Source organism: Ostrinia furnacalis, unplaced genomic scaffold, assembly GCF_004193835.3.
Source record: "Ostrinia furnacalis isolate ACB-3 unplaced genomic scaffold, ASM419383v2 OfSCF0606, whole genome shotgun sequence".
In the NCBI taxonomy this organism is placed as follows: domain Eukaryota; kingdom Metazoa; phylum Arthropoda; class Insecta; order Lepidoptera; family Crambidae; genus Ostrinia; species Ostrinia furnacalis.
This window is the reverse complement of record NW_021130845.1, coordinates 385,421-398,582: the sequence shown is the minus strand read 5'-3', so window position 1 is coordinate 398,582 and position 13,162 is coordinate 385,421. Positions and strand designations below refer to the sequence as shown.

General features: G+C 35.0%; 1 protein-coding gene across 1 annotated transcript; it reads right to left on the bottom strand.

Annotated features, from left to right (window-relative positions):
• Positions 1–5,760: 5,760 nt before the first annotated feature.
• LOC114366280 (uncharacterized) lies at positions 5,761–7,357 on the bottom strand. Its single transcript, XM_028323110.1, has 3 exons — positions 7,293–7,357; positions 6,776–7,091; positions 5,761–6,686 (listed from the first exon to the last, which is right to left on the bottom strand). The coding sequence occupies exons 1-3, from the start codon at positions 7,326–7,328 to the stop codon at positions 6,013–6,015; spliced, it is 1,026 nt and encodes a 341-aa protein (XP_028178911.1). The 5' UTR covers positions 7,329–7,357; the 3' UTR covers positions 5,761–6,012.
• Positions 7,358–13,162: the final 5,805 nt, after the last annotated feature.

Genomic DNA, 13,162 nt, shown 5'->3' with positions numbered 1-13,162 from the left:
AATATAGGCGGGGTTTAGCGAAATATAAGCAGGCTGCCGGGTCGCACCAAGTATAGTCTTCTCTAATCAACCGAAGTGAATAGTCTCAAGACAGTCTACGAAGAAGTCTACTCTCGCCGAGTTCATAGTGAAGATAGTGAATAGAACAACGACTACAGCATAGACCTCGGACACCGTTATAGCATCGCGACTTCGGATACCGTATAGACCGGACTCCTACAGCGTGTGACATCGACCGCACCGTGTTAACCGTTTATAGCGTCACACCGCACATAGTATAGAAGCCACGAAGTACGAAGACGTGACAACGATCCACCACCGATTATAGTATAGTAGTGCAGCGATTGGAGACACCGTCAGCGGAGCTTCTACAGTCTACAGTCCACCGCTCTCCGTTTCACCGCATCCGTACAGCCCACTCCGCTCATTCACTCCAGTCACAGTTATCTGGCCTCCGACAGTTCCGTACAGTTTTTTAGCCGGATAAATAAACAGTCCTGCACACCCGTGATACCGCGTAGGTACGGTGGAGCAGAAAACTAAGCTCTGGCACGAAGATTTATTACAGTAAATACTAGCCACCCTACATACTTCCTACACTATTTGTTTGTTCCGGCGTTTCTTCTCAGCACTTGCCATATGTTTGTCTCGAAGCGCTGGTAGGGCCCAAAAGATAAGGAGACATGTAAAGTGCCCCATAAGGGCTACCTTTTTCTTTTTTATTATTTTCTATTGACGTTCATAAGTGCCACTTGTGGTCTAAACTGAATAAATATTTTTGATTTTGATTTTGATTTTTTGATTTTGATTTTATATCGAACATCCTTTGAATACTGTATGAAGACAACCTGCGTACTTATTAAAATTTTTGCTGATGTAACAAAAGGTCAAAACTCAAAACTTTCAAATAAACGAATCCAATTCGACATTCGGCTCTATTCGTGTCCATCACAAATTCAACGGTGTAACCACATCCCAAACGGTTAAAACAGATAAGAAACTAAAGAACTCACGATCTTTCATGCTCTTCTCTTACACTGTATGGTTTTTAACTTTGACTATGAAATATTTTTGACTTTGACTGTAAAGACGCTGACCATAACAACCACATGTCACCGAGGAAAGGAACAAATTAACTTTCAAAATTAAAGGTTGACATGTTTTGATGAATTCAATACAATTTGCTATGTTTTAAATCCTAAATGGGGCTAAAATCTTTTGATTGCGATTCGAATACGCAAACGATTCGAACTCGAAAGTTTTTCGTGCTAGTCGTAGTGTGCTGGCCACTCCGGCCGCGGTGTGGCACCTGTGTAATAGAATGCACAAACCTGGCGCGCGACGGGTGCGCCAGACCGGGTAATGTAGTTTGCACTTTGCAGTTTTTTGCACACATCCCATTTAGCGGGATAGTTACTGTGTTCCGTCGACTATACTAATTATTGTTGTAGAATAAAATGGCGGGGTAGGTATCCGAAAACTAAGTAAGTCGATAAGTTCAAACTAATTATAAAATATGTTTACTTAGTAGGTACATGCATTAATATTATTCATTGTTATTAAAGAGTACTGCTATAATACAAATAGGTATGTAGGTATGTTATGTTTGTTGGTAAGTATCATAGGATTTAATAGATCACCTGGAGGAATGAAGCATCTGGACGCACGCAACGTAGCACTGGAAATCCTTGGGCGGCCTTTACCTGAAACAAACAATGCCTATTATAATATTTGATGGAAACACTGTTTTCTAAGCTAGACGTTGCAAATGTAAGTAGTACATAGCTAAAAAATAATTAAGTATTCTTAATCCCTATTTACTTCCGAAAACCGCTTAAAGTTCAGAAGTAAATAATAAGCATCAGGCTCATTAAGGTCGGTAAACCGTTCGTTTTCTCAAAATAAAAGAGGAAAATGTAAAGTTTTCACATCGAGAGCCAATAAGTTAGACGATTTGGTCCATGTTGTGAACTTCAGCAAAATATAAAATTATACGAGTTCAACCTAATGACGTCACGAAATAGCCGCTAGTGAGCTCTACATACTACGTGATTTATGTAACAAGCTCTTTACATGCCACCCAAAGTTTCTGTCGATAGTGACAACTTCGTAAACATTGAGGTACCTATATTATCATTGGAATATCGTATTTATCTCGTGTGAATTACGTAAATACAAACACATATCATAATTATCACACTCAATTTAGCGAATTGTAAGCTTTTTAATACTTGTACCACAGTCCAAGAGTTCTCGTGTGTGGGAATGATATCGGGTTTTATTGGCATGTTCGGTATACGACCGCAATCCTAATGAATATCCGCCACATCGTACATTGTTTATATCCTTTAGTTTTCGTGTTAAAAATATAAAAGTAGACGAAGAATAAGTTTTACGACATTTTAGTGAGGGCAAAACTTTCAAATATTACCTATGTTATTATCAATCAATAGCATCATTTTAAATTTTAATTAATAAAACAAGTGCTTAAAATACACTTGTTTCCTGAGGCCAGCTTCTTGATGAATTTATACCCTATAATTAACTTACACTTGCAAAAGAAAATTTAGTAGTACATGCGAGTTTTAAGTAGATAAAAGCGGTTTAGTGTAAAAAAAAGTATTTAGTGCCATTATGCAGTCGAACAAGTCACGCTTTTACTACTTTAACGCCACATAAATGAATGTTGGCAACGCTGTCGCAAACCCAAATGTTTGACATGGCAGGAAATCGAACACATTTCCTCGCTGCCCGGAAAAACTGCGTGGATTCCGGTCACTTGTCGGGAACGCGCCGCGCTTGAGGGTTGACATGTCATTGATAATAATATGAACATGTAAAGCTGGTAGGTACTATGTTTGTTTGTCACATTAACACTTAATGAAAATTACGTATGTTTTTCTTGCATTGAAGCTCGTACAACAAGGCACAAACAAACGCACAAATCAGTTTCAGCTCAATATTGAAGCTATGTTGGAAGAAACTTCCTTTTGTTAAAATTTTTACTTCAATACGATGGTTAGTAGTAGTAGGGTAGGTCTAGGACGTTAACGTAAATTCCCAATTTCAATACCTACAACAGCCTACCTACTAACTACTGAAGAAAAATTCACACTGTACCTATAAGAATCGCGTTAATATTGTATCGAATTCGCAAGACGTGTGCAAACACACCCGTTGGGAAATAAATGAGCCTCGAAGAATAAAAGGAAAAATAGTTTAGTAATCCTCACTACAAGCTATGAAATAAACAGCATTCTTTTTATTAATATAACGGTAAATCGCGCTAATCTCAGGAACTACTGATCCGATTTGAAAAAATATTTTTGTGTAGGATTTATAGAGGAAGGCTTTAGGCTAATATAACATCATCCTACAGCCAATAGGGGCGGAACAGTAAGGAAAATGTTGCAAAAACGGGAAATATTATTCAGACTATTTTCACGCGTACAATGTCGCGGGATCAGCTGTAATAGTAGGTCCTACCTACCTACATAATTTAGCGCATACAGCAGCTACAACTCGAAACTAAACAGCACGATGCCTAAAAAGATTAGGCATCTTCAGACTAGGTAACCTACTATAAACACCGTTTTGCGATTGGTTCGTTTTAGTTCGTTTAGTGATAGAACTTCTTTTTACTTACCTACCTAGGTACGTACCTACTTTGTTGTTAATAATCAACCAAATTAAACGAATGTACAGAATCCTCTGATCCCGGGCTATTCCTTTTCGCCTGGATGTGGTCCAAGATAATAAACCCGTGCCCGCGGCTGTTGGCACCCGGGCCGACGTGTCTCAGTGGTTTAGGGGCTAACCGTGATGCGAGATCGAAGCTCTAGTCTGCGACAAATGTCGAAATAAGACATAAGATGTAGGTAGGCTACCCTATGTTTAGTAGATTGGCTAGTTCACACTTAAGAGTAGGCGCACACCGTTGATTTTTCGTCGGCCGATAGTTTAGTCGGGCAGTTGATCAGTATGGGCATGTATGGGAGTGCGCACACTACGCCGATTCGATTTGGCCGATTCTTCATACAATTTAAAATCGGGCACAACTATCGGCCAACTAAAAATCAACGGTGTGCGCCTACTCTTAGGGCGATTAATGCAATAGTCGGTCTATTTGCAGATTAAGTTAAAATAACCTACTAACAGCCGGTTCACATAATTATGTCTCCGTTTTACTGTTCCGTTTTATCGTGCCTACGTTTTTTTCGTCGATGGCGTAGGCGTAGGTAGGTATGTAGTTGTATGAGCGACTTCACACATGACACAGTATTCTGTACATGGACGAAAAAAAAACGTACACGATAAAACGGAACAGTAAAACGGAGACATGTGTGAACCGGCCGTAATACGTACTATTACTTATAATGTGCTAATACACAACTGATATCGATACGGTTAGAAAGATCACAAGGGCAAGGGGCGCACAATCATTTGCCCATGGACCTGCATTTACCTACGTAGGTAACCAATACTTGAAAGCTGAAAATAACCGAATAATTATTGCTTTTAAGTTTGATTAAATTTGTCCATCGATAAGCACAAGTCAAATACATAAACAAGTTTAGGTTACCTATAAGCTTAGGCTATAAGTACCTACTACAATAGAAAAGTGGCAAAGCAGTCTCTCAAATTATAACCTAGAAATGGTAACCTAAATAAAAATATAATCTCCACCGCCTTAATAAAAAAACTACTAGTAAGTACTAGTAAGTACAATCATTCAAGTTTAAAATATAGTCACAATCAACATACCTTTTTGTTAGCTCCTCAGACTACCAGCATCATACACAGCAAGCAACATCCAAAATTCACCAATGCAAAACAAAACACATAACACAGGACACTACACATTGGACACACTTTTTTATTACTGAACTGTATAATCGTTATTATTTCTCTGAAACATAACATCATTACAATTCACAATTGAATTAAATAGATGGAAATAAATCTTTCTTACCGGGCACCGCCATTAAATTACAAAAACAAAAACACTAACAAAAACTAAAAAGTCACAGATTAAAAAATGTCATTTTTTTTCTGTGGCAAAGGCATAAAATGTTATTCAGCTAAGACATACTGCGCACACACAATGACGATGGAGCTTGAAAAATATTTTCCCTTGGCCTTCTTTTGCCGTTTTGAATTTTTCGGAGTTAAGGTAAAACTTCCTAGTATCGGCTTTTATATCATCTTGTATCGACTATTTACAATATAAAATAAAAGTCAAATTTTTACGTGGCTATGAGTTATTTTTGTGCATTTATATTCCTTACAAATTAATATTAAGTAAATAAATTAAATAAAAAATATTTATTTTCATACAAAGCAGTCCATATTTTGTTAGTAACAATTTGATCTTAGAGACTATACTAATACAATTTTCTTAGTTAGTAAGTAAGTACGGTTCAGGGGTTTATGCGTGAAAGTAAGTAAGACAGGCAGACAGACAGAGTAACTTTCGCATTTATATTATTAGATATAGATAGTATAGATTAACGTTTTCATATACCTACATAAATCTCGTTTTATACATTATATCTCACAAATAGCCCGGAATATCTTAGAACAATTTAAATATAATTTAATAAATATTTACGAAAAAAAAAACTTAAAAAATAAAAACCATTTAGTTTTGATTTTGTATAAGTACCTAAGTACCATACATAGTTCAAGGTAATTTAAATTTAATAAAATACAATTAGTATGTGTAAACTTAATTACTCGTGCATCTAAAGAAACAAGAAAAATCTTAGAATAACAAAACCTTAAAAGCGTGATACACATCTGCAGAAACAATTTCTTAATTTAAATTGCTCCAAGATTTTACGCTGCGTTCCTTTGATCATGAAATAATTAATAGACAGTTCAAAAGAATCCGTAAATTATACAACTTCGAATCATTTAAAATGCATAAACTTAGTTGCTAAATTAAGTGAATACCGAAAGGGAACGATTTATTATTCGAAGTTGGGAGGATATTAATTAACGAATAAATAATTAGTTGGATGAATCGGTATCTGAAAATATTTTGTATGAGCCGAAGGGCTTGTTATTGTGGATGTTGTTTGAAGCTAAGTAGCCATACAAATTTCTATATTTACCGTGGATGCCATATGCACCGGGCAAATAAAACCCATAGTTTGAAAGTAATACAGCAAGTGAACCGAGAGATAAATTGCTAAATTGAGAAAAGTCTCTTATAGGTATTGGAACGAACATGTACCCATTAAAACGATCATGATTCTTTGATCTTCGCGATAGAGCGTAATTTGATAAATTTTCATTAGGTTGAATATTGTACTTGGAAAGTATGTCTAGAAATTTATTTGTTAGATTATTTGCTTTGCTGTGACTAGGATTGGGGGGAATATAAAAATATCCTGGTCGTTGCTCAGCTTCACTTTGTTCCTCTTCGAATTCTCTAGTGTCTTCTGTAACTTCATATAACTTTGGTTGGTTGTTTTCTTGTTCTAATCCATAATTGTGTTTTCTTAAATTTTCTGATCTTTCTTCATTGATGTCGACACTATTAGGATAATAAATCTTAGAAATTGCTTTTGCTCTTCTAAAATTAGTGTCAATTGCATCTTTTGTGTCTTTGTCTTCAAGTTTATTACTTTTAAGTTCTAGGTTTCCTTTCGATGTTGTTGCTATTATATTTTCTTGTAATGCTAGAAAATAAGAGTTGTGCGTATTTTAATTTTGAATACAATTTACCAGACTTAGTTACAGTAAAATTACACATTCCTATTGAAGTTACCTTCTTCGTGATTCCCTGGTAAATTACTTTGAAGATCATTCACAGATGTTATTTTATCTGGCGCTAAATGATAATACGCATTTTGTTCATTCAATTTTAGCGTTTTCATCGGTTGCACCTGCTTCACTGCGTTTGCATTATTGGTTATAAAAGTACTTAGTGTTGGCGTTGATAGTAAATGAGGTTTTTGTTTATCTGAAAAATCCGTATTTCTTCGGTCTCCTCTATTAAGCGTACGCAAGACCTCTTCTTTACTTAATGGTATCCACTCATTTTGTGGTATTAAAATATGAGTAGAACTTGCTTTAAAAATCACCTGAAATAGGATTAATTTTAGAATTTGTTACTCTGAGTAGGATTACTTTAGCAGGATTCTAAGTATTATTTAATATTTAAAAATAATAAGTAGGTGTTTATAAGTGTTTATAGGTGTTTATAATTTTAAATAGTTTTTATGGAAAACACTAGCTTAGAATCATACTAATTATTGTAATTTAATAATTAAACAGAAACTTACCAAAAGAATAAATCCATGAACAATGGTCTTATACATTTTAAACTTAAACGAGTGAACACGCTTACATCTAGAAATGACTGGCGAAGGCGGGACTAAGTATGGGTCACTCATTGAGTTAAAAATATCACTTACCATTAGACATAGGTTACACTGTAAGGAGTTTAATATTTATCAAAGTACTTACCAATTACCTATTATCTTAATCCTGGAAAAACACTTTTGCGTTTCATCGCATTAAAATTCTAAATTTTTAACTACTGATATTTTTTGTAATAGGTATGAGTAGGTACTACTACATTTATGTATAAAGAGAATTTGTTCTGTTTTTTTCTGCACTCGGAGGGTATCGGAATGCAAAAACGTTGAGGTTCTCGGGATGTACCTACCTACTTTAATTTGGTACGTTTACCCTGGTCCCTGTCAGTTAAGTAAGTATTGTTGCAAAATTTTACGGATAGAATAATATGGTACCGAATGACATGATATTTTATTACTTACCTATAGCCTGACCAGGAACATAAAAACCCTCGCCATGTTGCGGAAAACTAATGGTACTAATTTCTTTTAATGGCAACAGTAACTGAAAACTTCATTGACATGTCACCTTGCATGTCAGTCTATTGTTGTCAAAGTGTAAACAAACTTTATTTTAAATGTGTGCAATTGATTTTGTGAATTAAATTGCTAAAATATTTTTATAGTCGTGAAAGAAAAGTGGTTCACGATGTGTTAATGTATTTGTCGAAGAGAAATACTAAGGGTTCGGACAATATTTTCATTGAATAATGTTTCCGACAAAGGTTGTCAAATTGACTGACATGTTTATCGTATGGTACAGTCCACTATGAAAATTAGCTGTAGTCTGTTTCAACTACCTATTTTAAAGTTTTTTGTCACTTTCTAAGTTTTGAATTTTATGGAATTGGGAAAGAAGTACCGAGTTTGAAGCGTTCATGAGCAGACATTGCAGTTGAATATTCATGTTCTGAATTTGATTTTATTGATGAATAATAAAATAAATCCTACTAGCTCGATTGATGGTTTCATTTAATTTATTTAAACCAGGTTATCTTTAATAATATTTTTCGTTAATTTATGAAAATATCAAATTAGCCCGTAATCCTGAATCCTGATACATAAATTTAGCCTATTAATTTAACACATGTACGACTGTACTCAGTGTTGCACTATCAAATGCAATTGAAGCGCCTCTGTGCCAGGGTTTTTATGTTCCTGGTCAGGCTATACCTACCGAAAAGAGTAAGGATTGGATATTTTTTTTGATTGTAGATCTACTTAATTTAAAAAAAAAAAAAAAAAAAATCTTACTAATATTGAACTGTTTGGCACAATTATTTTCTCACTTGTAGCCATGGGCTAATGTGTAAAGCGCAGTGTGTGGCAACTTTCTTGTTAATTGTTTTCTTTGTACCATTACGACGACACAGAATTGCTTTCAACCACCACTTGAGTCGGGTGTGGTGCGAACATGCTGACGCCCGCGGGTACCTATTCTTTCTTTTGTCACAAAATACTTACCTACCTACTATTTTGTGCTTTTATTATGTTGCAATTCTAGTAAACTTACCCTGCACCGATGCGCCTTAACTATCTTCGTCAGTAGAAACTCAGTCAGTAGAAAAAGTTTAGTTTTATATGAACCAAAAATTAAAGACATCGGAGGTAAGTACTATTACGAGTATTGTTTCGAGTTAGACAAAAACTTCAGGGTGCTTATCTTAATAGGCAAAAAACTACCTAAAACTTACAAGGATTGTAAATCAGTCTTTTGTAAATTTTGATAATTTACTTTTTCTTGCTATGACGCCTACAAAAAATATTAGCAATTATCCTGAAAAGATAAAACGTAGCGCAAATAATTTAGGCATTTTAATATTTTTGTATTAAAAACTTTTCATAATTATTATAGGAGCTTCTTATATGTAAAGAAAAAAGCGTTTGTTAGTCGTATACCTCGAAATCAAAAAATCCTTGTAGCTTTTCACCTATTCGCATTTCACCGTGATAGCGTTTTTTGTTGTAGCGTATAATATCGGTAGTATATTTTGTTACTAGCTTAGGTATATTTTGAACAGATTTTTACAATAGTAGCAAATTTCGATGTAGCATAAATTGTCAATAGCCTATTTAGTTAGCAGCAAGTATTTTTATTTTATTTATTTAAATGCATTTACAAAACAAAACTATAGAGGTATAGTGCCTAAAGGAAATATCGCGATATGTAATAACGCATTACAAACAAATAATATCTATCAAGGTGAAAAGCGACTACAGTGAAGACAGGCAGGAATGTAAATCTACTATGAATTTTTTAGACAATTGTGATTAGCGATCAAAATTTATACCTACTTACTACAAGAATAAAAATCTATTCAGAAATTTTGATATCGCTGTGAAATGCTAATAGGTGAAAAGCTACAAGGATTTTTCGATTTCGAGGTACTATACGACTAACAAACGGAAAAAAGTAAGTATGCCTACTTACTAACGTCAAAGTTCATAAGTAGGTAGGTACAAATAAATGGGAAAGTTTGTGTGGATGTTTGTTACTCTTTCACGCAAAAACTACTGATTGGATTTTCAAGAAACTACAGTATTATTATTTATAACCCAGAATAAAATATAGGCTATAATTTATAACGATCTGTGACAAACCAAATTTCACGCTGGTGAAGCCGCGGGCAAAAGCTAGTCCTACTACCATTGGAACGGGGAAGGGACCAATCTGACAACAGAATGAATGTCTACGTGAAACTTATTTCTCTTAATAAATTTCTTGTCAACCCTTAAAAATTAAGTTATTTAAGTAACACTCCCAAAAACGGTTCCGAAATCTATCTGTAAAATGGCGGATTGCAAATTTGCAATGTCTGCATCCTTGCAGGCACAACGATTATAATTAGACAAATCACGTGAGCGCACGATCGGCGGCCGTTGGCGATCTTTCGGCTAGATAGATAAGGTACTAGCATCGGCTTTGGGCATATTGAGAAGGTCCCTTGCTTTGCTGCTTCCTAAAGGTTTTTGTTTTGTGTGGAGATTTAATGACAACTCATTTTTCAGCAAGTCAACGGTTTTGTTAATAATAAATAAATAAATATCCTTGGACATTTTACACTGCGCCTCTAGCCCCAAACTAAGCAAAGCTTGTACTATGGATGGGTAACTACTAGACAACGGATATAAATAAACATATTTGAACACTTTTTTTTGTAAATAAATACATATTTTACCTACATAGAAAACACCCAGACCCGTCACAGAAATTAAAATTCATCATTTCAATTTCTGCCCCACCGGGAATCGAACCCGGGACCTCTCGGCATAGTAGTCCGTTCTGAACCACTACACCAAACGGCCGACAAATAGATAAAGAGGAATCAAAATTATGTATAATAGGTACATAACTACTTACATAGAAATCACTATGTACAGGATATAAGATTTCTGAAAATTGAAGCTTGCAAAAACTAATTGCTAGTGACTAAGAAAGACAGTAGCGCCAACTGGTGAGTGCTAAAGAAGTCACAATGTAATGGAACACTTCAGTGTTGTCCAAATCAAATCAATAATTTATTCAGTACTTAGGCCTTTTCTAGGGGGGTTTAATACAGATCCCAAATATAGCTTGCCCTACCACCACTTCGGGACATAATCAAATCAGGCCATGTTTATGGGCTGGTGCTGAGAAGTGGCGGTAGAAAGAAACTCACGCCCGTATTCACAAATGATGCTTGCAACGCACAGCGTTGAATAGAGCTCTGTGATTGGTTCGTGTGTCGCCCTGTGCGTCCAAGCGCACTGTGAAGTAGTATCTTATGAGGTCTCACAAACTCTTCACAAACATTACTTGTTTGTGAATACGGGCGTCAAAATCAAAATTATCTTTATTTGTTTAGACTAATTAAATTAGTACTTGCAAATCGTCAAATGCTCTTAAGGAGCCGTCAGTCACCTGTCCTTACCAAATAATTATGCTAAAACGTCCGTTGTGGATGGCGCCACTCTCTGTGATCTGTAAGGTTAAAAACTGCATTATACTGTTTCTCCAATGTCTCCAAATAAAACTACAAGTTCATCAAGCTCATCATCTATGCTATATTTTTAAATAACATTAACCTAATATGCTATTATAATGTTTTTTATAAACTTATTAAATGTAATTAATGTACACTCGCGAGCAAAAGTATGGAATCACTTACATGAAGTTGTTTCCACGCGATCTTGTGTACTAACGAATTTTGTAAGTAACAAAAAAAGTGGCACCATTTTAAAGATTAAACTTTTAACTTTAAATTGATACCAAATTCATTTAAATCACACCAGTATTTAAAAAGATATCCCGGCTGATGTGAAGAAGTAAAGAAAAAGACATGTATCAACTGTTTGAGACGTCGCGAGTTGCGGCCTATTTACCCTCTATAAAAGCACGTGTTTTCGGATTTTTGCTTTCACACGTTAATCCATACACATCTCCGCTTCTTTTACACTTTACCTGGGAATCTACTCCTTCAAAAGCAGCACAAATCGTTGCACTATTGCAAGAAGGGCTCAGCCAGCGGGCTGTGAAAAATCCGAAAACACGTGCTTTTTAGGGGGTAAAGTCAAAGTCAAAATTTCTTTATTTGTTTAGACTAATAAATAGTTCTTAAAATCGTCATTTTGCTCTTAAGGGGCCTCTACATGTCTCATAATCTTTTTACCCTACCAGCGCTTCGTGACCAACATTTGGCAAGTGCTGAGAAGAAGCGCCGCAACAAACTCAGTCACCACTGTCTGCCGGTTAATATAAATAAATAGAGATAGCAGTAGTAGGTACATTCGATTCAGGAGCAGTTCACTGAATTTACCATGCATTCTTGTAAAGTGTATCTTATAATGGGTATACAAAATTGCGTGGTATATTAAACAAGGTAGTGACATGCTAATATCTAGACTTACAGATTACATACTTAAATACTAGTAGAAATGACTCGCGTACATAAATTGGAATAACTTGGATTGACCAGTCCCCGAAAGCAGCGCCTGTTCAAAAATAAAGCGGTAAATAGGCCGCAACTCGCGACGTATCAAACAGTCGATACATGTCTTTTTTTTACTTCTTCACATCAGCCGGGATATCTTTTTAATACTGGTGTGATTTAAATGAATTTGGTATCAATTTAAAGTTAAAAGTTTAATCTTTAAAATGGTGCCACTTTTTTTGTTACTAACAAATTCGTTAGTACACAAGATCGCGTGGAAACAACTTCATGTAAGTGATTCCATACTTTTGCTCGCGAGTGTAGTATAGTTTGTTTGTATTAATAACATTACAATATTATTGTGATTACAAGTCAAATACACATAGTTTTCACACTTAACCTGTGGTTAAGTTATATGGACTACGTTAAAAATGCTGTAGACACTTAATTTCAAAATTAAATAATATACATACATAGTAATTTAATTTTTAGCGTTAAGAGTCGCATCTCAAACTAATTTGAAAATTATAAATAACTTGAAAAAATCGAACTGCCTAAGGCGGGAATTGAATCCACGACCTTCCGCTTGCCGGGCGACTGCTCTTCCAACTGATTTTTTCAAGTTATTTATAATTTTCAAATATATGTACATACATACAGGTTGGCCAGGGAGTTGACGTTCAAAGCTAAAATTTAGATTCCTTACATCAAGGTGTATCTAAAATCACCCACCTCCATGTATGTTCTACGATTTTGCTTAGTTTAGAAGACAGAGTTAATTTTGTGATTTATCTTTAACCTATGGTTGGTTTTTATTTTTTTTCTCACTCTGGAAGCTTATCTAGCGTAAGTAAGTAAAAAAAAAACTAAAAGTGCTCACCAGAG

Excerpts from the sequence above, each read along its gene's own strand:
- LOC114366280 (XM_028323110.1), bottom strand. The coding sequence starts at position 7,328 with ATGTATAAGACCATTGTTCATGGATTTATTCTTTTG. Across the intron at positions 7,092-7,292 it reads TTCATGGATTTATTCTTTTG|GTGATTTTTAAAGCAAGTTC; the intron begins GTAAGTTTCTGT and ends ATCCTATTTCAG. Across the intron at positions 6,687-6,775 it reads ACCAGGGAATCACGAAGAAG|CATTACAAGAAAATATAATA; the intron begins GTAACTTCAATA and ends CTTATTTTCTAG.